At 38.8% G+C, this 12,300-nt stretch overlaps 1 protein-coding gene across 6 annotated transcripts in view; it reads right to left on the bottom strand.

Annotated features, from left to right (window-relative positions):
• The window catches only part of MALT1 (MALT1 paracaspase), a 30,616-nt gene that overhangs the window by 12,147 nt on the left and 6,169 nt on the right, over positions 1-12,300 (bottom strand). For 2 of the 6 annotated variants that reach the window (XM_065747074.1, XM_065747079.1), the window contains exons 3-10: positions 11,864-11,985; positions 10,905-11,055; positions 8,570-8,748; positions 7,877-7,973; positions 7,124-7,156; positions 5,495-5,521; positions 4,481-4,516; positions 3,007-3,210 (exon numbers count right to left, since the gene is read on the bottom strand). In XM_065747074.1, the coding sequence (XP_065603146.1) occupies positions 3,007-3,210; positions 4,481-4,516; positions 5,495-5,521; positions 7,124-7,156; positions 7,877-7,973; positions 8,570-8,748; positions 10,905-11,055; positions 11,864-11,985 (849 nt within the window). Of the gene's footprint in view, positions 1-3,006; positions 3,211-4,480; positions 4,517-5,494; positions 5,522-7,123; positions 7,157-7,876; positions 7,974-8,569; positions 8,749-10,904; positions 11,056-11,863; positions 11,986-12,300 lie in introns of those variants that run through there. The other 4 variants (XM_065747076.1, XM_065747080.1, XM_065747077.1 and 1 more) reach the window with 4 other exon arrangements.

Raw genomic sequence — 12,300 nt, 5'->3', positions numbered from 1 at the left:
ATAAGCCAGCCGCCAGAAAAATGAAATGTCTGGTAAAGGAGAACCATCTCCAGCTCTGTCCAACTGAACGGTTGTAGTTGGACTCAAGACACCTTGTGGGAGCATCAGCCAAAGCTCTGCCACGGAGCACCCACACAGCCACTGCCCCGACTGCTCAGCTCCAACTGCCCTCAGCCTTTTGTCAGTTCTCAGTGACTCTGCATTGCAGCAGTCCTGGCTCCATCCCCATGGGCCCTATGCTAGGAATACGGACACGGGGGGAACAAAGATGAGCACCCAGACCTACAAGACACCTCTATAAAGCACCTCAGATTAATGCCATTTACGTTGCCAGTTTTCAGACAGCTGTCCTCAACGCCATTGGCACAGAGGAGACTGTTTGGTGCTACTCAGACACAAAGTCAGGTAAGCAGGAGTGCCACGACCTTCATCCTGCTGCAGCATGAACTGAACACACAGAGTTACACGCTGCCTTTTTGCTGTAGGAGAAGCAGTGGAAGGGCAGGAACATAATTTGTCAGTGCATTTCCTCAGTGAATATAAATATTCCAGAAATAACTACTTTTCTTTTCATCCACAAGTAGCTGGTTGCATTGAACTTTTTTTGCTAAGTACCTGCAACAGTTAATACGTTGAGCACAAGATCATAAATAAATCTTTGCACACATAAACATAGTTGGAGGGCCTCATTAGACACTTGGGCACAACAATTTTAAGTAGGCTCAGGTTCCTCAGACGTCAGCATTTAAGTGGTACCAGCAGCGTTTTTTTTTTGTTTGAAGAAAAAAGTCAAACTATTTTTAGCCTGTGAAACACACAGGTCTATGCCTTTATCCCTTGTGGAACAGAACACTAATTGCATGTCACATTTAACACAACGTAAACTAAAACACGAGAGGAGACCATCACCATCACGTTGTTTACAAGTCCTGCTCTCAAGGAGCAATGTCTGAAATGCCACTTTCCTGGCAGTAAGCAGCAATTACACAATGTCACATTAGGCATCAGAAGTATGTGTAACAAGGACTAAACAGCAGTTGCTGCTATGCCTCCGTTTGGAGCTATGCCCACTGAAAATGCAATAAATCATTATCTATTTGTGACTGGCTGCATCTTTTATATGCTTTTAAGACATTAATAGACACTATCCAGAAAGAATAAAGCGACCATTTAAATTGAAGTACCTACTGCCAAACATTACTGGAAGAATGCTCTACATTCCTTTTTGAAATATCAGCTTGGAAAAAATTCAAAAATGACTTGTAAGAGCTTTCGTATCGTGCTGGTGAGAAACTCGTTCGCGTCTTTCAGTACTTTACCTTCTCAGTGTATGTCAGCGACTAGAGAAAACAAGTGAAAAGATGCAAGAACCTATAAACTTACACAGGTAGACGAGCACGTGAACAAACCAGAGAACAAACCAAGAAAACGACTAACAGAAAGTCCACTGAACCTTACTGCCATAATTAGTCTTCACGTCATGCGAGTTTTGGCTCTGAGATAAATGCCCAAATGTCAGATCAGCCAGTTTTCCACAGAGCATCAGGTAACACACCATTTAAAAAGTCAGAAATAATCTGACCTTGTGTTCTAAGAAAGAATTGAACATTTTCTTGGCTGAACATTACTACAGAAAATCCTACAATTTAAACGACCATTGGGTGAGCTTCCTGATCTCTGTTCTAAAGGACTTTAGCAGCCATTTACGCAGTCAGCTTTCAAAAAAATAATGGCTAAGACAGAGGGAGTCAGCAGCAAGCTCCTCAAAGCAAAATAACATTATTTTTAGTTTTATTTTTTTAACTCTCCAAGTGAGGCCCATTCTTGGCCTTTTCCACCTGAGACAAAGGTGTTTTGCTCAGTGGATCAATTCCATCATACGCTCCCAGAGCCAGTCACCAGGTTCTGTTTCTCAAAGTCAAGAGAAATAAACTTTCTTGCTAAAGAAAAACCTTCTTCTACTTGCTTTTGAAGAAGAAATTCAGGTTAGCAGAGCTTTTTCATGCCCTGTCAAAGACTTAACAAAAAAATCTATGATTGTCAGGCCATTATCATGCCATCTGAAAGGAACTGCAATTCTAAACAACAATTTCTACTTAACCTGAACACTTGGCAGAAAAAGAAGAGAGCAAGAGATGCTTTCCCTCCCCACCCTCTCTACCCCAACACACCTGGTATCAGAATGCAGCTTACTGTCAAGGCAGAGAAAAGCACACCTCTTCCTCTGTTCTTTAAAGATCTTGTGAGCGAGGACTAAGAGCATAGCAGCCCCTCCCAAAGAGCTTCAGAAGGATGGAAATCCATAAGGAAAGAGTTTTCTGCAGACATCATGTAGAAAGACAGGAAATGAACAGAAGAGTTCCGAAAGTAAGCTCAGAACATACTGCATGCTCTACTTAAGTTTGCTCCCCATCTTCCCAAGGCAAAAGGAGTCTGAGTATAACAAATGGGTGGGTTAACCTTAATGGAAAAAGCAACTTGCAGACACAGGAGAGCAGGAAGGAAGACAGAGAAAACACATAAAAAGGTGTTTCAGAGGTGTCTTGAGAGTACCATGGACTACATTAGTATATTATAATTACACATTTGCAAGTACTCTTCTATGAGATCTTTGCCCTAACACTCTAATAATAGAAGTCACAACAGACAACTCTTGCTTAAAAGATTACTAAAGCAGTACTAGTGACTTACTATAACATGCACTTTCTGCACAGCATATCATCAAATAAGCTCAGCAGATGCAGCAGCAGTTAGCAGATAAACACAACAGTAGTTTTAGGTGTGGTTAAAGTTAAAAGATCAAAGATTTAATCTTTCCAATAATAGAGTAACAATAATGTTTTTAACCAAAATCAAAGGAAATGCTTGTGTTTAGCATGTAAGTAGAGTGTGAACAGTTATGCACAATGAAGCTTGTTTTGTTATTGTTACAGATTTGGAACTGGCAGAAGTAGACACCTAACGTTTGCGTACTTGACATCACAAAATTGAAGTACAGGTTCTCACCGTATACCCCTCTGTCTAGTAGAAGTAAAAATTCATCCACTGCATTTCGCATCTCAGACTCAGTAAGATCCAGCAAGGAAACAACTTTGAAGTCCAGCTGTCTTAGCAAATTGGTCAATTCATAGACATCCACCATTGGGGCCTTGAGTTGGGGGTGATTCCAGTAGCTCATATTTCCTATTAACAGAGCTACCTTGTCTGTTGCTGTAAAAAAAAAAAAAAAAAAGAAAAAAAAGAAAAACAGTAAAACTGGAGCGCATTTATTTTATTCTCTGGGTTCAACACCTTTAAATTTAATTTCTTCCAAAGTGAAAATAACATCTAGTCGCATTTGAGGTACAGTATTTTTTGAAAGTCATCCTGTGTCAGCAATACAGCCAAACTCATGCCCAGCCAAAAACCAAACAAACATTCCAGCGTGTTCTGACAGCCTACACATCTGAGCTGCGACACATCGAAGACTGGGCCATCTGTCAAGACATGGGTCGAGTCACTAAGGCTGTATGACATTGCTTTCATGTTTCATGACAGCCCAGTTACTGAAGCCCCTCCTACAAGAATATGATGAACACGAACGTTTTTGTGGCAAGTTGCTAAAGCTATGACTACTTATACTTCCCAACCTTCAAAATAAATTTTGTGTTTCTCAAAAAAACAAAAACAAAACCACAAAAGAAAACACCACACCCAAAAAAGACCACTTTCAGATCTCCATCTCCTGTATTTGCATCTCTCTAAAATATCCTATATGTTAGTGTTCTATTTACTTAAACAGAAACTTTAAGCTTTACTTAGGTCAAACATCAGTCCTTTTTCTGTTTGTTAATGCTTGTCTAAGGTCCTTCCTTTGATTTTAGTAAAGTCAGAAGCACTAGAAGGGCAGGTTTTCTAAATCATTTGAAAAAGGTGACTAGGCAGCAGGGAGCACTTACACTCCCTCTCACACTACTAAGAGTGAAGTTTGTGGCACAGACCTGCAGCCTTTCCACCAGTTTAGCGCCAACAAGACAACATGCCTGGTCACAGTCAAGTCTACCATGCAAAGTTCAGAATGGGAATAAAAACCCAGCAGGTATACTTCAAATCACACATCTGCTATCCATCTACCTCAACGAGCTGCAGCTCAAGGTCTCTGTGCACAGCTAGAGCTGAGCCTGAAGGGACAGCATAGCTTTAGTAGGCAGACTACCATCATCAAAATGCCACTATCTCCAAGTGCTGAAGCATTCAAAGAAATGGTGTAACTTGTTAAGGTCACAGACAAAGGATTTTAACGGTAACCTGAAACTGACCAGAAGTTGTACACACTCCACCAAGTTGCCAAAAAAACTGGTGCTCCCATCATGGCTTACTACTGAAAGAGCAACTAAGCATTACAAAGGGCTACAACACATACAGACATCTCCCCCCTCACAGTTATCTCTCAAGTTATTTCACAAGCAATGGCAAAAACCACAACCACAAAAGCACTTACCAAAAGGTCTGTCACTGAATTGTTCTTGTAGGTCTGCTTGAAAGAGATTACAACAGATCATCAGTAGTAGAGTCACAGCTGTCAGCATCAGCAAATGAACTGCACGTTCCAACAACACTCCGCCTCTTCTGCTTTGCTTACTAAGTAACTCCTTCAGTATTTTCTCTTATTTACCTGATATCGTCCAGCTAGTCTAGCAGGCCACGAATAGCTAGTTCTCTACGTTGAAAGATAATAGATACTTAGGGAATAATTTTGACTCTTACACCATGAATCAGCACTTTTAGTAACATCCAGAACGGTTCATCCTCTCCCAGCGAAATGCAGAAATGAAAGATAGGGGAATGCTTTGTAGGGACGACAATTCAATATATGAAAACTTGTTTATTTTGTATGTCACCAAGGGATGGGAAGGCCCAATGCCTCACATGTATCATGTGTCATGGCATGTATTGTAATAATGCTACTGATTGAACTTTTAGTGACTAACTTCGGGCTAAAGTAAACTTTGATGCCTAACCCAGGAAACTATGTGATTTGAAATTTTAAGGACAACTGTTGCAGGGGTAATCCCTCACAGAGTACTAATCCAGACCTATGTTTCTATAATAAATATCAAACAAGCTTCAAGTCACATTATCTCACACCAGTGTACACGAAGAGTCCATCAAAGTCACTGACAAGAAAACAAAAGAAACCCTTCTGTATTTGCAGAAGTAAACACAGTAAGTATGCAAACAGTGTAAAAGAGAGGATTTGTGTGACTCTGTAGAGCTAATAGCAACCCTTTGGTTCACTGCATCTTCAAGTTAGTATACTGAAACAAGAAAGTAGTACTGCTCTTAACAGGGTAAGAGCAGTGCCACTATTAAATCTCCAGTTGTAAATAAATCTCCAGTTGTAAATACATCCAAGTAATGTAAACTAAGCATTATGACCGTCAGGCTTCAGCAATTGTGACCTGTAACATGAAATGAAGATGTGAAATTAAAGTGTTTCAAACAAATCACCTACCTGTTTTTTGAAGATCACTTAGCTCTTCTGTGGAGACATACACCAATAAAATTAAGTTCAAACAAGTAGGAAAATAAATACGTATTTAATTAATATATATATAATTGTCATGTCATTATGTACAGAAATTATGTACAGAAGCCAAAAGCTAGAAAAAAAAACCTCAAATACTTTCGGCTTCACATTTCTGTAAATCTAACTTTTGTATATTTATTCCACATGCACAAAAGAGAACTACACTAACCACATATACAAGACACAGCACTGCAATATAGGAAAAACAAAAGGAGAAATATACCATGCCTCAGTCCCACAGGCATGCAAGCAGCTTTAATGAATAAGGAACAAGAAAGACATCAGAATCACTCACATGAAAAAGAGATTTGAGGACTGCTAAAAAAGCAACATCCTGAACAAGAAGACTTTCTTCATAAAGCCATATGTATTCAGGGGGGTATAATTTACAGATACAATTTTCAAACACTTTAAACTACCACAGGTTTCAGTTAACTACTTTCAGAATACTGGAAACTACAGAAAAGCTAAGTGTTTTATGTGAGGCCCCTCAGAGCACGCCTGCTCCATGCAGTGGAGCACAAGGCAGGTCTCTCAACCAGCAAAAGCAGGCGCATAAGCCTAGGTAAACTGAAGTGAAAAAAAGCAATGGTTTTAATGTAACCTAGTAGCAGAACGAACCTGCATCCAAAAAAACCCTAGTTTGGGTTCAGATCCCAGCACTTCTAGTGATTATATTCTGCTTCAAGGGCTGGTTGAATTGGAGTGAGCAAGAAGGACACAGCATAGCATCCACAATTTCCTGCAGACACTTTCCCAACCCAGAAAGGATGTTAAGGCTTGAGGAGATTACCGGTTATAGAAGCTGATCTGTGGAAGTGGCTGATACTGAAATTTGTGCTACTTGTACCCTGTAGAACACAGTACCCTCACAATGTCAAACCTTCAGCAAAGGGGCTAAAGTGTACACTGGCTGCTGTTAAAAGTTTGAGCAAGAAAGGTTACACAGCACTTTGATTCCGAGAAAACGAAGAGCAGACAGGCACGTATAGTGCCTTGACAATGCAATTGATTTTTTCACTGTTGACAGAGAAGCCTGGGGTAGGGTGCTGCTGCAAGCAGCCTTACATCTTTCCATATCATTCCCCCACTGTGTAAATTGTACAGACTTAAAAGAGATTCTCAATAATCAAATGACAGCATAGCAGAGAAGCAGAGCAAAGAAACAAACCTAATAAAGTTGCTGGAAAAACATCTTACAGACACAGAGTTGACCAGAATGAGCTCTATCCAACTCTTTAAGGTCATTCAGACTCCTAAACATTCCTAAATTTTCTTGCAGGGATGTTGCTTCCTGAGCCCAGACAAAGAAATCTCACAAAGATCAAACTCAGTACATAAAAACAGCGTAGCATTCAACACTGAATACTACAGAAGAAAGTAGCTAGATATCAAGTCAAAAAAGAGAAAGCACATGCAGAAGGAAATGTCCCATCACTGTTTTAAAGCACAGTGAAGTTCATAACCCATGCATGCTTTTCAGCAACACACAACAATCCATCATCCCCATCATTAGTTTTTTAAAAGTGATTCACAACTAAAGAATTACTTTACCTTCTGTGCACTCCACTGCCATAGCTTTCCTTCCTTGTGTTTTAAGGGAGGGGAAGGGGGAGAATTGGAAGACAATTTCTCTCAGTTATGAGAGTTAGAACACAAAGTGGAAGACAAAATTCACTTCCAATCTGGCTCAGTTTACAGCAGTATAAATCTTTCATCATTGGCTATGATATTTATAGTAATTGTTAATACAATTCTGGAGCACTATAATATTTCTCAACAAGAACTTTTCATATGAATAGTAATATTCTCAGATAAAACTGGAAGCTATACAGATATTTTCCTGTTTAGTTTACTGCAAATACCTGCTCACGCACTAATCAGTGTTACACCCATTTATTCCACTTGCTATGAATAATCTCACCTGCCCTGATAGCTGAAGAACTCCACCTAACAGTTCGTATCACTAACAAGATCTTAATGAAACCTCAAGGTTTAAGCTGTTGATCAGCTGTCAAAAAACATGAAGATGAAGAAATGAGCTCTCCATCTGTTGATAAGCCATATTCCTAGTAGCAATGCCGTAAAGTGTTAGCCATGTCTACGTTAGCTACCACAAAAACCCAAAACACTTCACAATTCACAGAGCTATAAAACTGCCTTTGCTGCCAGCAAGCACAGCAATTTTAAAAAACAGATAAACTAAAAACACAGACAGCTAAATGCTTGGCTTAATACTACAAGTCTGAGAAATAAATTCTAATATTAGGGAAGAAACAGATAAATCAGCTGATCTACATTCCATACCTATAATGACTTCTATCTTCTCACTGTCTTGGTCTTCCTGGTCATTGAATACACGGCACCAGTATGTTCCCCCATGTTCCACGTCCACACAAGATACCTATGTGAGCACAATAAAAGTCATCCCACCAGCCCCCAGAAGAATGTGTATCAGTTTCATTTAAAACCACCCCCCTCCAAAAAAAAAAAAAAAAAAAAAAGCCCCACTAAAAATTAAAAGCAAAGCCTAAACAAATCCAACAGCTGCTGATACTCTGATACCCTTTATTCTACATTAAGTGTTCTAGAAATGCTTTCAAGAATTGAAGAAAGAACAAAAATCTGCCCAACAAGCTTGAGACGTGATATGTACTAAAAATAATTGATCTTACAGAGAGCTTTAGAGTTGGGGATAGGATGAGATGCTTTTAACTTTTACTGGTACTTAATCTTTGTGTTATGTCAATAACCCACAATATACCGTAACTGTAGATTTCCACTCCATGACTACCATCTCAAACAGATTCAGGATTATAATTCTGCACCCTGGAGCCTCAGAATAGCACTGGCTCTTGAGTAACAGAGCAAGAGAGCTGTACACTTGTATACATGTTATAAAGGCCATGAAGAAGTTATTTTCTTCATGGAAGTATTAAGTGGTAAGCTAAAGGTGGCAGTATATTAATCTCCCAAGGATGGTACTGTGAGGTAACTTACCATGTAGACATTTTTGCTCCCATTTGCCAAGGGGAATCCATTTCTGAACCACTGGTATTGAGGAATTGGGTTTCCAACAGCTCCACATTCTAACACCAAAGCATCTCCCACAGTCAGGTTTTGTGGCTGAGGCTGAATACAAATGCACAGCTTCTTTTCAGGCAAACCAATTAAGCTCCCTTCAAAAAATAAAGAAAAAAATGAGGGGAAAGAAAGAGAGATAAATAATGTATGGGCACATCTCTCTGAAAGTAGAACAGTCTGTTCTAACAGCAATGAAATTAATTTACTTGTCTGCCAGGAGTATGCTAATAATGAATCACGACTGCATTCCCATTTTTCAGCTGAAAAATAAAACAGGAATGCACAAAAAACACACCTCAGAAGCTCCTACACATCATTTATTCCTGCAAGTAGTATTACAAATGCACACAGCTGCAAAACAAAAAAATACTATAGAAAGGATTCAGAGAAAAGAGCAAATATAAAGGTGGCTGCCAAGGGACAGAGTGAGGATGTGTGCAGGTGTGCACACAGGAAGGAGAATTTCATTACACAGTTTTGTTTGCTTCACTGTAGAGAAGTCAATGTAAAAATCTCGTAATTAGAACAAAATTAGAGGGAAAGTTTAATGATAGGAAATTCTGTTCAGACAGCAGAAGTGTAAAAAAGCCAAACAACTTTTTTCATGAGTAGCGTATGTACTTAAAGGCAGAGAAAGTTCCCCCTTTTCAGCTAGAGCACTAATAATGCAGAAAGCAAAATTTCCCATTTCTAGAAAGGTGGAAAAAAAACCAAAAACCTCTTTATTAACTGATATCTGTAACATGAACAGCAACAGATTCAAATCAGGGGCTCCTGGTTTCAGTAACTACAACAGCTATCCTATTACTCGAGGGTTAAAAGTCAAGCCTCCTTGCTGGCCAACTGAGGGGAGAATAGGACTGTGGGCAGAAAGCATTTTGTGATAATTGCCAGGATAATCAGCTGCCAAGCACAAACACTGTTTTTAAACGATAACACCTACAACATTTTGATTCTAATTACACTGTCATGCACATCCTGCAAAGGCAGCCAGTAAACAAAAAAAAGGCTGCCATAAAATTTAATATAAACCACATAATCATAGAAAACATTTTCATCTAGTCCATTAACTGTATCTTGTCTGATATATGCAGATATGCACTTGTTGGAGATCCTGTGGTCTATCTACTTAACTCATTTCAGTGTTCAATTACAAGGCACATATGCCTGTCATGAGAAAGTATTTTCCAGTGTCTAGACAAACTGTCCTGCTGAAATATAGACACTTTACTTCATGCCTATGACTTTAAGACAGCCCATTCCTCTTTGCAGCTACTTTGTAGATAGAAATGTTTTGAAGACATTTTCTGCTTGGCATCAGCATTCCATCCACAGATTTCAAAGAACACTGAAATAGCTTTTCATCCTCTCCTGGAAGATCACTTCTCTTTGTTTTCTGACACCTTTATATGCAGGATGCAAGTGGGAAACACCACTGACTTGTGACACAACACAACACAGGCAGTCTTCACAGTGAAGATATGTGCAGAAATCAGCTGCACTCTTTAGCTGTTTTTCTCACTCACATTTAGGCCAGGCTATTTAAATAAATAATTTAGTTTAGTTTTTTGTCTGTTTTAAAAGATAGACTTAGCACACAATCTGTCCTTATTTAAAATTACTGACTCTTCTATAAAAAATATACAAAAAGCAAACCCACACATAACCAAAAACAAGAGAACACCATTTCAACAACCTCAAAACCTCAGAAGTTAGTGCACAGTATTAACAAACTAAGAAGCAGATTTCTAAGATTTACTTTATGGTCACAGGTTCATAGAATGCTTGGTATTGGAAGGGACCTCAAAGAGCACCTTGTTCCAACCCCCTTAATGCCAACAGGGTTGCCAACCTCTAAATCAAGCACTAGATCAGCCAATTAACAATAAACTCCAGTACTGGCTAGATACTGTTAAGTGGACAGCTATATAATCCCACTGGTTTTCTGCTATTTCTCCATCCTTTCCACTCTTCTTCCACTTCCATCCTTTCATTATATATGCTACAGATGGACATTATCCCATCAGTGAAGTAAACCTATCTTTAAGCCAGTGCCATGATCCATAAGGACTTACACAGGCGCATCTGAATAACTATGACTTTTTTAATGCAGCTTTTTAATGCATTCACTTAACCCACAGAGATGCAATTCACACCAAAGAGATCCAGTGTAACTCACGTGTTAAAAAGCTTTAAAGGTGCAATTTTCACGGAAGTTTCCCACTGTAAATAAAAAGCTCCTGCCACTCACCATAAGCTGTACCCTGGAGATCACAGACTTCCAGTCGTGCCCACCGACTGAAAGTAAATGAAGATTCACTGTTCACTCGACAGATGTAAAAGCCAGCATCATTCACTTTCACTGGATTCAGAACCAGTTCTGGAGAATTACCATAGGGAACCTGAGTGAGACACATGAACCAAGAAATACTTAAACTCAGATTAAGGTATCTAAACCAGGATCAAACATCAGAATATTTATTCTGTCCATAACACCAGCTTCAATTACTTCGTTTATGATTTTTGGATAAGAAAGTTTTGTTCCACATATTTAGTAGCTTAGAGATGGATTTTCTTCCAGGAATGAATCATATGCGTCTATTTTAGACAGCTGAGATTTTAAGCTGGCTGAAAAAAATCTTCCTGAAATTAAGTCATTGTAGGAAGACAACCAGACAAGAAACATGGGCAAAAGCACTACCACTTGAACTTCATAGACAATGCATCACATACATTCCAGTACTTCACTGAAGAAGTCTGTAACACCACCGAGTTCAGGTCTTCAATTGCTCAGTTTTATGGACCAGTTTTCATCTGTCAAAAACAATGGTGATCGGTATTCCTTTCAGCATGGAAGTTTCTGAGTAGCTTGTGTGAAATTTCATGGCAGACTTAGACAAGTGAACTTAGTATTCAAGATTAGCATCCAAGGATAGAGTGCTTTGAACACACTGAACTACCTTACTATTTTAGCATATTGATAGGATCATCATGTAGCAGCTATTCAACTTCTATTTTTATTAGTAGATGAAGAAAAACTTTATTTAACTGAGAGCAATTGCTTTCAAATACATTTTGGAGATAAATTCCATTTCAACAGTAGGAGTATCACAGATTTGCCTGGGGATTTGCCACTTACTGATTTCCATCAGATAAAAAAAAAATATATATATATACTATTTACATATATATTCTCTTATTGACTATTACCTCTTTTTCCTGCTTGAACCATTGATAATGTACAAATGGGTGTCCTGTTGCCCAACAACACAGCTTGACAACCTGGCCACAGAGCACTGCTTGGGAATCTGGCTGTACAACAATCTTTATGCCTTTAAAAGAGAATTTACATGTAGGAATGTAATTAAGAAATACAACTGAAAATTCAAATTTACATTTAAATTGTCCTCTAAGCAAAGAAAGTTTCAGCCACTAAATATACTTGAAAATAATCTGGGTTTTCTGTGTGTATATATAGCTTCATTTAGTCAAATAACTTTAAGACATTCATAATTGTATTTCATTACACAAATCTGTGCTTGAACCACAGAATTGCAGGGGTTAGAAGGGATTTCTGGGGAACAGTCCCACCCACACCAAAGTGTTCTAACTTCAGGAAACCTCATTATCTCCTGCTCCCTACACAC

Source organism: Cyrtonyx montezumae, unplaced genomic scaffold, assembly GCF_038088225.1.
Source record: "Cyrtonyx montezumae isolate F1298 unplaced genomic scaffold, pur_monq_1.0 scaffold_41, whole genome shotgun sequence".
In the NCBI taxonomy this organism is placed as follows: Eukaryota; Metazoa; Chordata; class Aves; order Galliformes; family Odontophoridae; genus Cyrtonyx; species Cyrtonyx montezumae.
This window is presented reverse-complemented; position numbering and strand designations above follow the sequence as displayed.